Below are 16,761 nucleotides of genomic sequence, written 5' to 3'. Positions count from 1 at the left end.
ACAGACATGTTGTGGCTTTAAGTCAGAATTACCATTGTCATTTTTAAGGCAAATACTGGAAAATTCAAAACACTTGTGAGGAAGGGTGAGCCACAGAGCACACATAGACACACAGCCTCAAGCCCACCATTCAACAATCACAAATAATTTAACAGTCCAGTCCAGGTCACAAGAGTAAATTCTTTGGCTTCTCACCATCACAGGTCAAACAGATTTAAAATTCTCAAGATTCGGCTATGAGACTCACTCTATAGAAAACCCCATTGGGGAATGAAATACATTTATATGCAATTGCACATTGCAGTCTGAGCTCCATAGCAATTTCTGATTCATACGAAATGTTCCTTTTGCTCTCTGGAGACTTAGTAATCTTATTAAGGAGCAAGATACTATTGGAAGTCTTGATTGAACATTATAAACATAAAGAATGAAATTTGGCCATTTCAATCAATTAACAGGCTTTTTTCAATTTGGCTAATTCTTTACTTTCCGTTGTAGATAATTGGTTGATTCCTTAAAGGTAGCCTCTGTAACCATTATTTTCCAGGTAATCACAATTTCTCTATCATCAAGAACATGCATTTTTCAAGCATTTTCAGGCAAAAATTACATGTCTGCTTTGTGGCTCATGACTAACAGCATTCCTTCATTTAAGCTTTTTGCCTCTCATTACTTTAGGAAATTCAAATTTCTCTCAGTTGGCTTTTTAATGCTATCTACAAATAAGACTGTAATTTCATCACAACATTGACATTCTAGGAGGGTGCTGTATTGTACCACAGTATTTTTTGAATAAAAGTAATTAAAAAGAAATTTTGGAGTGCATTGTTTCATTTTATTGAGATTAGAGTATGCAAATCAGTGCTTCTTTTTCTTAATTATAATGTTTTAGAGTTACCATAAGCTGTGACTTTATTTTGTTAATTATAATAATGATGATAGTCTGAACTTGCATGCTACTTTGCAGATTTCAAAATAAAGTTTCCCAGACTGTTCAATTTGATCTGTCCAACAACTATAGAGCCACCAGTCATTCTGGCCTCCATTGGCCTCTACCTACCTGAACACAAGTGACCTGAAGTAGACATGAAAAGCTCCCTGAGTCTCAATTTTCTTATTCTTATTGAGATGTGAAGAGGTACAAAATGCTACTATTATTATGAATTACTATGAAATACCACAGAAACAAGGAAACTACAGGCCAGAGGAATGAAGTTTCTTCTCCACAATCACCCAGTAGGTAAACTTATTGAGTCCTCTGACTTCCTACCTGCCAATAAACAACTTTCTCTTATAAAATCACATGAAATTGGGTTAGAAATTATCCACCCATCAGCTGTAATAGGATGAAACTGCAAAGAAATGTCTCCACAGAGAACATGAGATATCACCATTTCTTCTTTCTACCAAGAAATGAGGGTAGGCCATAAGAACCAGTGTTCACTCAGCTAAATCAGAAATCACTAACTCTACAAAGCAAATGACTAGGCAATGTATGAGGCTTAGGAATAGCAAAAAATTTACTTAAAGGCTTAATTAACTACATGAGGAATTCTTACTTTTATGTTGATCCTATTTTATGTTGACGTATTCCCATTATAACCCTAGTGAATGGCTGTGATATCTCCTTGTTTTATACCAATGTACTGTGAGCCAGCTCTGACTCCCACTGGCACTAATGGGTTCAGATACTTTGAATATTTTCACCTGAGGCTTAGTCGAAGGCACTTTTGGAGGTGTGTATTAGTTCTGAAAACTTGATTCAAGAGAAGAAATGATTCATACTCCTAATAATCTTGCCGAGAATCCTGAAGATGAATGCAACTGATCAACAAAGCAAGGCTGAAAGAAACACAATTACTAGGCCATGGATTGCTAGCATCATTCATTTCTTTCATGGTTTTGACCCAAGAACAACGGTTCTTCCCCATCAAGGGGCACAAATGTAAGAAGATAATTATACAACAGGCCTGGACCTGAACTAGACTTAATGTGCCCACTTGTGTCTCTACCTGATGTACCCTTGTATTACCAAGACAGATATCTTATGAAAACTTCTGACACTGCTAAGAGACAGTTTTTTTTAATAGCCTATTCAAAAATATACTGCTAATATGTGCAGATAAATATGTGTCTATATGACCAGCCTTATTAACAGCTAGCATCTACCTTAAAGACAACAGACCAGGGCCCGGCGGCGTGGTCTAGCGGCTAAAGTCCTCGCCTTGAAAGCCCCGGGATCCCATATGGGCGCCGGTTCTAATCCCGGCAGCTCCACTTCCCATCCAGCTCCCTGCTTGTGGCCTGGGAAAGCAGTTGAGGACGGCCCAATGCATTGGGACACTGCACCCACGTGGGAGACCCGGAAGAGGTTCCAGGTTCCTGGCATCGGATCGGCGCGCGTCGGCCCGTTGCGGCTCACTTGGGGAGGGAATCCTCGGACGGAAGATCTTCCTCTCTGTCTCTCCTCCTCTCTGTATATCTGGCTGTAATAAAATGAATAAATCTTTAAAAAAAAAAAGACAACAGACCATTATTGCAACATGATTTACAATATGAAGGCAGGAAAGAAGCAAGCATTGTACACCACATAATAGTGGTGATGATGAGGGATGGACACTGATTTTGAAAAATAAATACTTGGAGCAAACTTTATTTTTCTCACCCATCCAAAGATAAGAATTAAAACTCATTTGGTTTTTCCTCTTTCACCTTGAGAAGGAGAAGGATGCCTATGAACCTGTTGCCTTTCTTTATTCCCAGTCTGACTCTTTAACCCCAATATCTCCTACACTTTTCTGCTTCTTTTCACTGTCATTTCAATGTTTCATTCCTTTCTTCCTGCCCCTGACTCAGGATTCTTCATCCACTCGTCATCTTGTAATGAATCTCCCCCGTTTGCTTGCTCCACTCAGGGTCAACTCTTTCCAGGTATCTTCCACTTCTGCTTCTCTATTGATGTTGGCCCCTTCCCATCAATCTCAAAAGATGGTCACATTTCTTTCAATTAAAAAAGATTCTTTACTCAACATAATCGTTGCTTTCACTTTCTAAAATTCCTTTCTGCAAAACCTCTTTCCCAAATCAACGCTTGATCAACTTCTCTTCCTTTACTTAACCACTTGCTATTCTACAATTCCTGGTTGGCTCTCCACAATGCCACCAGTATCACCAAATGATGTGACTTCCCATATGGTCGCTGATTATCTTTTAACTGCCAAATCCACCAGCCCCCTTCATTCTTGTCTTTCCTAGACTCTGATGTAACTAGTGCATTGACATTCCATAAGATCCTTTTGTTTTTAGTAAATGTGTCTTTCCTTCTTATCTTCCTATCTCTGTGATAACTCCCTTTTTAAGTTTTCTTTCTAATGCTTTGCTTACAACACCACTTTGCTCCTTAAATGTAGCTACTATCCAGCACTCACTTTTTGTCTTTTCCTCCATGATATAACTTGGTGATGACCTTCATTCTCCCAGCTTTCACTGACACCTGTATAAATCTGATGCTCGTATGATCTCCATATACATATACATATATATATATATGAGATATATATATATCCTTATAGATATTACCAATCATAATCTCAAATCTAACATGCTCAAAACTGAACTATTATTCTCTACAAGCACAAATCCTTTTATTTTCTTGAACAACTTTTTAATACCATCATCGTCTCAAGTAGAAAAACAAACAAAACCACTTCAGAATCATTCATTTCTGTCCCATAGTCCTCCGTATTCAAATAAGACACCATTTAGTGTCATTTCAATTTCCTCATTCTACCTTAAATTCTTGCTGTCATAATCTCCCCTTAGAAACTAAAATCACTTTTTAATATTCCTCTAGTTTCCTATGCCTTTAAATCCTTGCACATACTGCCCAAATTAATCTTTCTGAATTGTACCTTTCTCTTGGCCATGCCTCTTGTTAAAAGCTTGTAATGCCTTTTCTCCAAGGACAGATTTGAATTGAAATTCTTGGAGCGAAATATAAACTCTTCATTGATCTCTGCCCTTCGCATATCTCCCGAACGGTCAATATGCATTTATAACATGAATTTTCCATAATGACCTCTACCATTGAACTAGGAATTACTTGAGTGCAGGGGTTAGGCATTATTTCTCTTTGTAAAGAGACTGGTGTACAATAAGCACTCAAAAATGTGTGTTAAATGAATCAAATATCTAAAAGCATACAATGAAATGTGTACATAAAAAGATTGATAGAAAAAAATATGGGATGTACAATTGAAAATTAGCAGTTTACAGGATCTAAGGCTATCAGGATTACTGAAGTCAGGAGCAATCTGAGTGCCTCAATCAAGAATTGTTCAGTTGTTCTGAGCAAGGGAAGAAGATGATGGTCTCAGCACTCACCAATCCAAACAATTTACCCCCTACCGAAACGTGCGGTCTCTTTCCCAGAACTTCCCAGAACTTCCTTTTCCCAGAAGCCGCTGTAGGCTAAACAGTGCTCTTGTAAATTTTCACCTCTTAAAATTTCAGTTTTATTTCTTGTTTTTGTTTCATTGCAGAATATTACACTCTCACTGAATTCATAAAAGCCAATTAACTGTCAGCAATTCCATAACATTCTTCTATTATACTTTTTCTAATCGCCCAAATCTTCATTCAAAATAGAAAGTTCAGTCAATATAAAATCTATACTTGTAGACATAGCACTTTCATGTTTTGAAGCACACACTAACCAGAATACATGAGGAAATCAACATAGCTATGCTATCTCCTCTGGTAGGAATAATTTCCTAACATGTGATTACTCACCACCAGAAAAAATTATTGGCTTTTTTCTTTATTTTAGAACAGTGGTTTTCAAAGAGTGCTCAAGCCACTGAACAGCTGGTAACAATATAAAATGCAAAATGATAGCAATGGCATTGCAATGGGTAGCAATGTTGGGAAAGGAGAATTACATCTATTTGAAATATGTCCATTGACATTCTGACCAAGTCTTTAAGAGTTGTCTCTCTGACAGTCAAAGCACTGGAATTCATCCAGTGGGGCATTCCTTGCTGTAGAAAGTGTTGGGCAAATCCTACCTTGCTTTCCAAAGAAGATGGAATTTGTCTCTAAAGACTTCCTCAGAAACCTACAATTGCCTAAACATAGTAGATATACTTATTTTACTTGTCAAATAAATTCTTCTGCAAGTAACTTGTTTATATCACAGGTAAATATTGATTCATCAGTTTAAAAAATGGAACAATCATCTCCCCGAAAGATAAGTTACGCACATATTCAACTACCTTGTAGGGCTCCCCAAAAAGATCAAAGCCTGAAGGAAAGAGATCATCTTCTTGCTGGACTTCCTGAGTCCTCCGCTCCCATTCCTTCTTTTTAAGAGCACTACGGTCTTGTTCGTAGTGACTGATATGAAAAGAGAAAGACAAAAGGGGAAAAAAGGTTAATTAAGCCATAGAAATTGTCCAGATGTCCTTTTTGAAAAAGAATACAGAGAATATTCTTCTTTACTCCCACTGGTTTTAAGATCCTGAGCAGTTGTTTAGAATAAAGGAAAAAGAAAAAAAAATAGGAATTTGCTTATTACAGGTTATGGTCATGACCATGAAAGCACAGCTCTCCCTCGTGCTCATTTGGTTATGGAAGCAATCACACACTCCCGACAGTGCAGGAAGGTACTGATTTAGAATGACATTGTGTTGCCAGCTGCCTAGGGCTCAGAATCCACAGATGTCACAAAATCTGAGGGGAAAGGCACGATCAAACCATGGATCTGCAGAGAAACTGGAATTTTGTTCTAACTCCATAGCTAGAATAAGCTGGTTTAAATGAAACCACAGAACAGTTTAGGACATATTTTGAATTATGCCTACAATAATGCCTACAATAGTTTTTGTGTGGTTGTTGTTGTTTTGGTCTTTGCATAATTTATTTCAAAGATGACTGAGAGCTCTAGAGGAAATTCTAGGTAGTCTAGGCTTAAACGAGCTATTAAATAGCAAAGAGGTGCCCAAACTCTTGAATAACCTTAATGCTCAAAGCTTATAAAAATTTTATTGCAGGCCCGGCAGCGTGGCCTAGCGGCTTAAGTCCTCACCTTGAACGCCCCAGGATCCCATATGGGCGCCGGTTCTAATCCCGGCAGCTCTACTTCCCATCCAGCTCCCTGCCTGCGGCCTGGGAAAGCAGTTGAGGACAGCGCAAAGCTTTCGGACCCTGCACCCGTGTGGGAGACCTGGAAGAGGTTCCAGGTTCCCGGCATCGGATCGGCGCGCACCAGCCCGTTGCGGCTCACTTGGGGAGTGAATCATCGGACGGAAGATCTTCCTCTCTGTCTCTCCTCCTCTCTGTATATCTGACTTTGTAATAAAATAAATAAATCTTTAAAAAAAATTTTATTGCACTATGACTCTTGTCAGAGTTTTGGCTTTTCCATTAGGGCAACACTTAGGATACCAGGGCAATTCTAAGATTTGATCGAAAAGTGAATTAAAAGATAAGATTATAATTATTTAAACTCATGTACACAAAAAGCTTTTAAAAAACATTTATTTGTTTTTATTGGAAAGTTAGATATACAGAGAGGAGGAGAGATAGAAAGGACAATCTTCCATCAGCAACCAGGAGCCAGAAGCCTCTTCCGGGTCTCCCACACAGGTGCAGGGTCCCAAGGCTTTGGGCTGTCTTCCACTGCTTTTCCAGGCCACAAGCAGGGAGCTGGATGGGAAACAGAGCTGCTGGGACATGAACTGTCACACATATGGGATCCCAGCATGTGCAAGGGAAGGACTTTAGCCATTAGGCTACCTCACTGAGCCACACAAGTCTTTTAAAGAGTTCATTGAAACGCGTCTAATGAAAAAAATGACACAGATGTCATTTTTTTGTACTCAAAATATACTAATGTTTAAATCTACTTTCCTGTCTCAGATATCTTTACATAATCCAGACTCTTGAGTGTTACAGAGGGAACACTAATCAGTGTTTTCTTAATAAAGAAAACAACTATTCCCCTCCCCTCAGAAGACTGCTAATTAATTCACTGCCTGTAAGTCTTATGGATATAGGCTGAGTATCCCTAATTTAAAAATTCAAATTCCTAAAGATTCGGCACTTACATCATTTCACAATTGGAAAATTCCATTCTTGACTTCAAAATGCAAACACATCAGAATCATTATTCAAATTTATGGTCAAGCGGCAAGTTTAAGGTATATATGCAACACAAATGGATTTCATGTTTAAACCTGGCCCTTACCTAAAGGTGCTTTAGAATTGTTATGCAAATATTTTCATATAAAAACAATACAAAATCTGAAACACTTTGTCCCAGGTACTTCAAATAAGTAATATTCTTCCTGTAATTATTTTTATTTTGTTCATAGGGTTTTTCTACCTACTTTTGATGTCACCCTTATTCAATATGTGTATATATATGCACTGGGCAAATTTAAGTCACAGGAATACACAAAAAATGCCTAGCAGGTGCTGTATTGATGTTGATGTTCTTCTATGGGTTAATATTACTATGTTCAGATTAATTAGATAATTGGCATGCAAATGAACATCCGAGCTATAGAAATTACAGGGTATTTACTGATATAAAGGTATAGTTGACAGGTTTTAAATACATCTCAAACATTAATTGCTATCGTTGGTAAGATAGATTGCTCATGAGTAGCGTAACTTTAATTTACAAAGTAACAGCCTATTGCATGAACAGCCTATGCAGCTTAACAGTGCTGGTGTACTTGTGATGCATGATACCACTGTAGTGATTAATCTACCACTTGTTACAGGACTTGAATTGTCAAATTCAAAGTAATTTTGGTAGCCATATCTCGTGGATAAAATACAACCATCGTTTCACTTTTAAATAATGGCAAAATTTTATAGGATGCTTAAATTCACAATGTACTTTCATAATACAAACAATGCCATATACATAAGAGCTCACTGGACCATTCCTATACTCAGCATATGGTGTCACTGGCTGGGAAAAGCAAAAGAAACCTGCAGATCCCTCCCCCAAATCCATGCCACACCTTTGCAGCATGCCTGCTCAAGAAAGACACCAAGTCCATAGAGCAAAATCCAGCTTTATCATGTTAGGCTCAAAAACTCTCCACAGTGCCATGTTTCCTTGTGCTCTCAATCATTTCCCTTCGCATGTTGAGATCAGAAACCCAAACAATTGCTACGTGTCCCAGTTGGAGGCTGATGCGAAATCAGTCAGGCAAATCATCAGGTCATCATCATTCCATTAATCTTGTGTGGAGAACAAGATTGTACCTATACACCATATATACTGGCTATGCATAATCCAAACCCATCAATTTGCCCAAATGTGGGCAGGAGACAGTGTCAGGTAGGGGCGGAATAACAAGTCAGAATAGTATTTAGTGGGAGGGAAAGATTTGTTGTGAAGGCGAAGGACACGTCATTTCTGTGCCTTCTGCAGCAGATGATTCGCCACAACCAAACAAGAAGCAAAATGTCTTGCTTCTAAGTAATGCAAGCAAGATGTCAGATCTCTAGCTATCTGTTCATTTCATGCACCTGACAGCTCAGAATGACAGGCCCATAGATCATATTTAATTCTCCCAAGAAGAAAACTGAAGTGTTTTGGTCTCTTGGCTTTGCAAACTATCTTCCTTCTCCTCTGAGGGAAAGATATAATTAAAACCCTAAAGGGAAAAAAAAAAAAGAAGGAGGGGAAAAAAGGGAAGCTGCTTCAACTTGCGTGACAGCCCTTCAAGCTGCCAGCAGTAAGGGCACTTTCGGGGCTTTAGACTTGGCTTTGATTTGTTAGGAGGCTCTTGGCTGCATTTTGCATCAGTTCATTAGCTACCAAATTCCAGATGCAAATTTGAATAGCAGACTGAGTGTGCTTAAGGTTGTTATCTGTTAAAGCAAAACTGCCTGCTGCATTTTTAACACATATAACAAAGAACGGTTAATTCTCATATCTCTGCTGAGAATGAATTTAATCTCCATAGAGTTCCAGTGCTCTTGGAAGGCAACCAAATATCTCCAACATTTCCTTTTCTCACTCAGCATAGAATTGTATTGAAAGCTTCACATGGCAAGGTCTAATGACGAATGAACTACACGGTGATGAGGCTTTCAGCATATAACGTCTCTGATTTCTGACTGAAACCGACATTACTAATTTGAAGCACCAGCTAATTGAAGCCACAGCTATGTATTTAGCCTCTTGTTACACCTACTGCAGTTTATAATTATGAGGACCTCTTTATCTACTCAATTAAACTTCTTACAGTTCACCTAGGCTGCGTTTGAACCGGCAAGCCCTGCAGTGGCTGCAGGAAAGAACATGAGTCTTCCCAGATGACTGGATGTATCTTTAGACTCTGTAGCTTATTTCCCAAACGGAAAAGGGCTCCACAGTCCACAAAGAATACAGAAGCCAGAAATCTGATTTAATCACTATGTTGCTGGTTTAAATGACACAAGTTTATTCACAGTGATGAGCACAGAATGAATTGATCTTACCAACATGAAATCCCATGTTTCTATGGAGAAGTTGACTCAAAGATTCATCACTCTTATTTGGGGTATATTTTCAACTGTTTTTTAACTCCTGGCTATAATGAAGTTTGTCACATAAAGATGGCATACAAGCCAACGAATGTGTAAACTAATTTGCTGTTAATTAGCTACAGACTTTTGATTTCTCTCTAACCTGTATTTCTGGAATTCCTTTCACTGTCATCCACGTTAACCAATAGGAAAAAAACACAGAAAGAAGAATAAGTCCCCTTTACAATCATTCTGATGCAAAGCATGATAGCAAGTCTTTCTAAGACAAGATTTTCACCTAAGCTGAGTTTTCACACAGCCATTTGCTTTCCTGACCTCTAATAGCCAAGTTTCCTCATTTGCACAGGGAAAAGTAAAGTCCTCCTAAAATGCGAGATTCTATCCTAAATCTTCACCAACTTAATAGCAAAGGAATACTCAAAGCTCACTCATTATCTTTAAGTTCAAACATTTCTACTCCTTTCCCCCTTTGATGGCACATTCTCCAGTCCAGGTCCTTAGATTCAATCTTGTATGGAGGTAATTCTCGTTTTGCACATTGGAAGTCTCAGGTATGTCCGTGTAGCAATAAAACCCAGGGGATAGGTAGACTGACTGAGATACGGAAGGTTTAATTATGCCATCTTCATTAGCTCACAGTGGTAGCCCACTCAGGCTGACAACACAGGCTAGTCTTTCAAAATCAAGACTGCAAATGGAGAAGCGCCTGACACCACCTAAGTGTGGTGCCCTCATTTTACAGATAAGGAAATCGAGCTTAAAAAGTTAATGGTCCTCACAGCAGGTTTGTGGCAGAACTAGGAGGCAGAAACCCAGGTTTCTCTGTTGCTAAAGCAGCTACTTCCTCAATCCCCCGTTTCTGCTTCCTGCCCCTGGTGTTGCCACCCCACTCCAGAATGCTATGAGTTTTGCTTGCACTCTATCGGTCTCCATTCCTTAGGATTATGCTTCACTAGAAATTGCCAGTAGCGAAAAACCGAAGAATTTACTTTGGACTGAAGTACAGAAAAGCCATGTTTTCTCAGGAAAATCTAAAAACAATAAAATGATTATAAAAATTAACAGCATCTATGGGGAAGTGGCAGGGGGTGGTAAGTAGTAAAAACAGACTAAATTCATTTAGCTTGTATATTTCATAAAGTTTAATAATCATTTGTTACCTAATTAAAACTACTTGGGGAAACATTTTAAAAAAACTAATATTTTTAATGACAAATTTGTTTAAAAATACTGCTAAATAATACAAAATCTATTGTTGCAATAATGTGTGTGAAGGTAAATAATTCAGCTTTACTATGTTCTAGTCCAACTACATTAAACATCTTTATTTTGGTTAGTATTTGTGTAAGAACATAAAACACATATTTAATTCACCCCAGGGACAAGCATAAGCTGTAACTCATTGCTTGTGCTTCTGCTGAATGAATTTTTTTCCTTCTGTAAAATTTGTGCATATTTATTCTGAGTTCCAGAGTCTCAAGGACTACTTTTTCATGCTTGGCTCTATTTTGAATTTGATACAAAGCTAATCTGCACATAGCTTCTATTTCTTAAAAAAGAGAACCTTAGTTATCTGTTACATTGAAAAACAACTCCAATCTCTATATTGTCTCTAATAGTACTGATGAGTATATAAGGATAAAGGGCTAAATTCAAAACAGCCTCAAAATCTGCTAAAAATAGGCCAGAATTATTTTACACATATAGGGAGCCAACATGAGGCCCTTGGATCTGGAGGCATATAACAAAAGATAATCTGACTTTGAAAAGGAATTTTCTGAGTAAGTGTATTTCCCGAAGTAATAATAAACAAAACTATTTGAGAACTCTGGATGGAAAGACTCTTATTCAGCAAAAAGACTTGCTTCAATCAAACACTGGCTCTCAAAACCAAAACCATCATGATGGGAATTATAGTGACAAAACACACACACACACACACACACATTGTTTTGTAATTACAGGCAACTAACAGTTACCTATATGACCTTTTCAATTTCTTTAGACCTTACAGAACTAGGCCAGTGCTGATTCTCCTGGTTCTTCTAAGTTTGTGCTTTTATAATTGACATAGATATTAATATTTATACAAGTCCTGGTGGAAGTAGGCTTAATATTCCAGTTAAAGGTGATTTAGGAGTTGCTTAATTCTTTTTCTGTTCTGAAAATGGAAGCAGAAAGCCTAGCTAACTTTCCTCCAGTGAAGGTGGACAGATTTTCCTACAGCCATTTCTCTGTCCTTCCTGCTATCTCTGCTGCCTTTGCAGTGTCTTCACTGATAAATCATTTACATGGCATATAATTTTGCCCATTTATAGTGAGAGAGGAGTTAGACTGGGTAGTAGGCAGTTAGGGTATTCTGGGTCCCCAAGCCATCATTTTTTTTCTAAAATATAGAGGGGTATTTTCCCCACCATGTCTTGGATTCACCAGAGCACATCTCTCCCGAGACAAATGCATATATATTTTTTTTAATTTATTTATTTTTTTATTGGAAAGGCAGATATACAGAGAGGGGAGACAGAGAGGAAGATCTTCCGTCCAATGGTTCACTCCCCAAGAGGCCGCAAGGGCTGGAGCTGAGCCAATCCGAAGTCAGGAGACTCCTCCGGGTCTCCCATGTGGTTGCAGGGTCCCAAAGTCTTGGGCCATCCTTGACTGCTTTCCCAGGCCACAGGCAGGGAGCTGGATGGGAAGCAGGGCCACCGGGATTAGAACCAGTGCCCATATGGGATCCTGGGCGGGTTCAAGACAAAGACCTTAACCTCTATGCTATTGTGCCAGGCCCACAAGTGCATATTTTAACATATCAGGAACATGCTTCCCCAAGAGACAAGGGCAACGGACAATCAATTCCCCACCTGAAGCATCAGCCATTGTCTCCGGCCATTGTAAGGGAGGGCCTCAGACTGGTCTCCTTATCATTGGAAAGGAAGTAGCATGTCTGACACCTTTCTGGCCTTTTGTCTCAAAGCCAGATACCATGGGGACCAGAAATTTCCTTTTGTCTTTGGAGAAATCCCTTTGAAGTAAGCCTTTAAAAGGTGCTTTCCCCACCATTAACAGGGCTCTTTTTTCCAGCTTTCCTCCCGCCACTATGGCAGGGGACTAGGGTCTCTTTCCACTTCTCCTGCCACTATGGCAGGGGGTAAGGGTCCTTTCTATCTCAGAGCCCCCTCCCGTCACTAGGACGGGAGTCTCCTTTCTCAGCTTTTCCAATAAATCTTGCTTTAAAACTAAACTGTGTCCGCACGAAAATTATTCTTTCCTGAGAGACAAGAATTGAGGTTTCTGCCGTATTCAGGGTCAAAAACCCTACAACAATAGCATACAATTGTTTTAGTATACCCAGTGCTTTTCGGATATTGCCATATCATTTTAGAATTTCATCAATGTTGCACTTGACAGTACCCTGCCCGGCAGGCCTCCCCTCCAGCCCAGTTGTAGCCAATTACTAATTCACTTTCTCTCTGAATAAATTTGTCTGTTCTAGATACTTCATATACACGGTAGTCTAAAACATGTGGCCTTTAGCAACTGGCTTCCTCCACGAAATATATCGTTTTTAAAGCACAGACATGTTATAACATTCTTTAGTCCTTCATGTTGTGATCATTAAGAGGGCTCAATCTTTTAGATGATTTGGGATTCTCCAAGCTTCCTATTAGACTTTTCACTCCTTAGGGTCAAAAGCTTTTTTCAAAAGTCACTAACTGCATACTACATGGGGACACAAAGAAACTTCCTATATATAAATAAATAGCAACAAATGCAGATATCATGAGGAAAAGGTATGCTCTTTTCACAAGATTATTCAAATAATTTTGACTATCTTATCAAACTCCTGAAATGATATTATAATTTATCTAAAAAATCCACCAAATCCTTGAGCTACAAATATACTTTAATACATCCAGCCACAGGAAAACTTAGTAAAAACCTAATTTCACATCAATGAAGCAGGCTGCCACACAGAAAACTTGGAAGAATGCCACAGTGTGTCCAGAAAGATGACATTCAGATTGAGAAGATCCACATGGGCACCATCTTTTTCACTTACACATTGCTTCATGATTAATAGCTTCTGTGTGTGTGTATGTGTGTGTGTTTGGAAGTCTGAGTTTCTTTATTTGTAAAATGGAAATGACTTTTATCCTCTCTCTCCATGCAGGCAGTGTCTAAGTAAAATCTAATTGTGAGAGAGAAAGGCTTCTGTAAAATACTGCTGGAGGCTCACTGGCAATGGATGAGATCAGTGGCACTTCGATCACATTTTGCGTCATCGCATGAACACATCTGATACTTAGCAACAACTGGGAAACTGCTGACACTTATATAAGAAAAAAAATGGACACAGACGTTTTTCCAGCTTACAACGCCCATGGCGGCTGTACCCATGTCAGCCCTCCCCTGACTGCTAATCAGCTCTTTTAAAAAGTCTGAGATGTGGCCTAAGATCTACAGATGACCAAACTATTTAAACATAGTTTTAACAGGTTGTCTTTACCCTATAAAAAATAAAGTGAAATTTTATGATTGACAACAACTAACTTCTCTCTTGGAACTTAACATGATAAGCTACATTTCATTAGAAAATCCTTGAAAGATTTTCTGTACTCACTCAAATATGATCAAGGACTGAATGGGATCAAATTGATTGGTAGATACATCTAAATTAATGATGACTTCAGAGTTAAAGTAATAACCTTTCAATTTAAAATATTCTAAGGGACTAGCATTGTGACTTAGTGTATTTAGCCACTGAATCACATTGGGGTGTCAGTTCAAGCCCTCTTTGCCCCACATCGGACCCAGCTCCCTGATAATTCACCTGGGAAAGCAGCAGAAGACAGCCCAAGAGCTTGGGCCTGTGTATCCACATCGGAGAGCTAGATGAAACTCTTGGCTCCTGGCTTTGCCCAGGCCCAGTCCTGGCCATTGTGGCTATTTAGCGAGTGAACCAGTGAAGGTGATTTCTCTCTCTCTCTCTCTCTCTCTCTCTCCCCACGTGAATGTTCGTGTAGCCCTTCCTTTCAAATAAAAAAAAAAAATCTTTTTAAAATTTTCCAAGGATTTCTTCCAATCTAGCTTTCCATTTGGGCTATCCATAGAAATCATTCAGGAAAGATTTGTAAATTCCCATGCTCAGTACATGCGTCAGTCTAATTTTATCTAAATGTCCCCAAAATGAGTGCCAAGCATCAAATGATACGATTTTTACAATGGAATGATTAATGATTCTTTATCTTATCCATTTTATCATGCCTAAATCTCAAGGGATTAACCTGAAGGTGCTGATATATTTTACCATACAGATGTATACATTGCTAACATATTGTGGGAGAAATGCTTTGAAAATGAAAGTTGTTGATACAATAAATTCACTTTTAATGGAGAAGAAAAGGAACAATAACACTAGAGACACAGGAAGATTAACCTGCCCAACATGTTAATTAAGTAATGCGACAAAAGAACCACTGAGGTTATTGTCTGAAGGCCACTTCCAAGCCAAAATGATGCCAGTGCTCCTGGCAGAAGAGACACACACTCTCAGAAAGCCATAGTCTTGTACTTAAGCTGTGTTCACATAATAGATATGGTATAATTGATCCAAGGAATGTGTCTAAAAACATGAGCCCCTACAGAACATACTGGTTTAGCATCATTCTTGGAACATAAGATACATTCTTTTCAGAACAGCAAGCACAGCTAGAGACTCAAATGGATTATGTTTATCAACAATAGTGTAAGAGTACGCTAAAATGCCATGTTTCATTTTTGTGAAAATGTCATTTTTATATAGAATAGCCATGACTCTAGCAACCCAGATTCCCATCTGTCTGCAACAGTACTTAAGATATCAACAACTCTTTAGAAACCTTTAAGCTACTCTAAAAGAAATCTCTCCAGTGAGACTGAATCATTTTGTCTTCACACAAGGCGATTGTTGGCTGAGAGACATGGCACAATTTCTCTCCTTGCTTGGGTATTTGCCTCTTCAGTAAGTGTCATTTCCATGCTCTCCCAGGCAATTCAGGATGTGTCAAACATTTCTTTACAAATATGTGGCTCTTTGCCTTCACCTCCTTCAAATTCAGGTCAAGCTTTCCCCACCCTTTTTCTTTACGTACACAGCATATTATAAGAAAGTTCCACTGCACAATAAATATCTAAGGAGCCTTGAGTGTTCTGTACTTGCAACATTATCTGAGTCTACCTGATTTCCATTTGAAAGAGAAACATGTTAGAATAACTGTGGTTCTGAGGGTGGGGCTTGTAAAGCAGCACATTTAGCGACGACTAGGGATGAATACACCTCATATGGGAGTAACGGTTAGAGTTCCTGCTACTCCACTGCCAGTTTAGCATCCTACTAACACTCCTGGGAAGGCAATGGATGATGATTGAAATCTCTGAGTTCCTGCCATTGTCTTGGGATGCTCAGACGGATTTCATGACTCCTGGCTTCGGCCTCTACCACCAGCTCAGGCTGTTGTGGGCTTTTGGTTAATGAACCAATGAAACAGCTCTCTCTCTCTCTCTCTGTCTCTTCGTTTATCTAATCATACCTGTATAATGTAGTATGATATTAAGTTTTTTTACTTTTGCCTATACCTACCATCTCATGATACTTTTTTTAAAGATTTATTTATTTTTATTGAAAAGTTAGATATAAGATATACAGAGAGGAGGAGAGACAGAGAGGAAGATCTTCCATCTGCTGATTCACTCCCCAAGTGGCTACGATGGCCAGTGCTGAATTGATCTGAAGCCAGAAGCCAGGAACCTCTTCCGGGTCTCCCACATGGGTGCAGGGTCCCAAGGCTTTGGGCTGTCCTCAACTGCTTTCCCAGGCCACAAGCCTGGATGGGAAGTGGGGCCTCTGGGATTAGAACTGGTGGCCATATGGGACCTTGGCTTATGCAAGGTGAGGATTTAGCTACTAGGCTACCACGCCAGGCCCATGATACTTTTAAATAGCAGAAAGCCAACCTGGTAACTGTTACTATAGGACTATACTGCTGTGATAATTCAGAGAAAATGGGTGGGAGAGGAAAACAAAAAAGGATGAAGGAAAGAACCCCTATACCTACAAAACCTTATTGTGAAAAACAGTACATTTGAACTTAAAATCTTTTAAAATCACTTTTTTTGAGTCATTCATTGAAAAATTACTTTGGTAGCACTCCTTATGGCTCACTGACTCAT

General features: G+C 38.9%; 1 protein-coding gene across 1 annotated transcript in view; it reads right to left on the bottom strand.

The window, feature by feature from the left end:
* The window catches only part of AFF2 (ALF transcription elongation factor 2), a 484,531-nt gene that overhangs the window by 322,002 nt on the left and 145,768 nt on the right, over positions 1 to 16,761 (bottom strand). Inside the window, exon 2 of the mRNA XM_058659060.1 lies at positions 5,274 to 5,394. Within this exon, the coding sequence (XP_058515043.1) occupies positions 5,274 to 5,394 (121 nt within the window). The remainder of the gene's footprint in view (positions 1 to 5,273; positions 5,395 to 16,761) is intronic.

Source organism: Ochotona princeps, chromosome X (assembly GCF_030435755.1).
Source record: "Ochotona princeps isolate mOchPri1 chromosome X, mOchPri1.hap1, whole genome shotgun sequence".
NCBI classification, from domain to species: Eukaryota; Metazoa; Chordata; class Mammalia; order Lagomorpha; family Ochotonidae; genus Ochotona; species Ochotona princeps.
The sequence above is the reverse complement of the archived record's forward strand: the minus strand, read 5'-3'. Positions and strand labels throughout refer to the sequence as shown.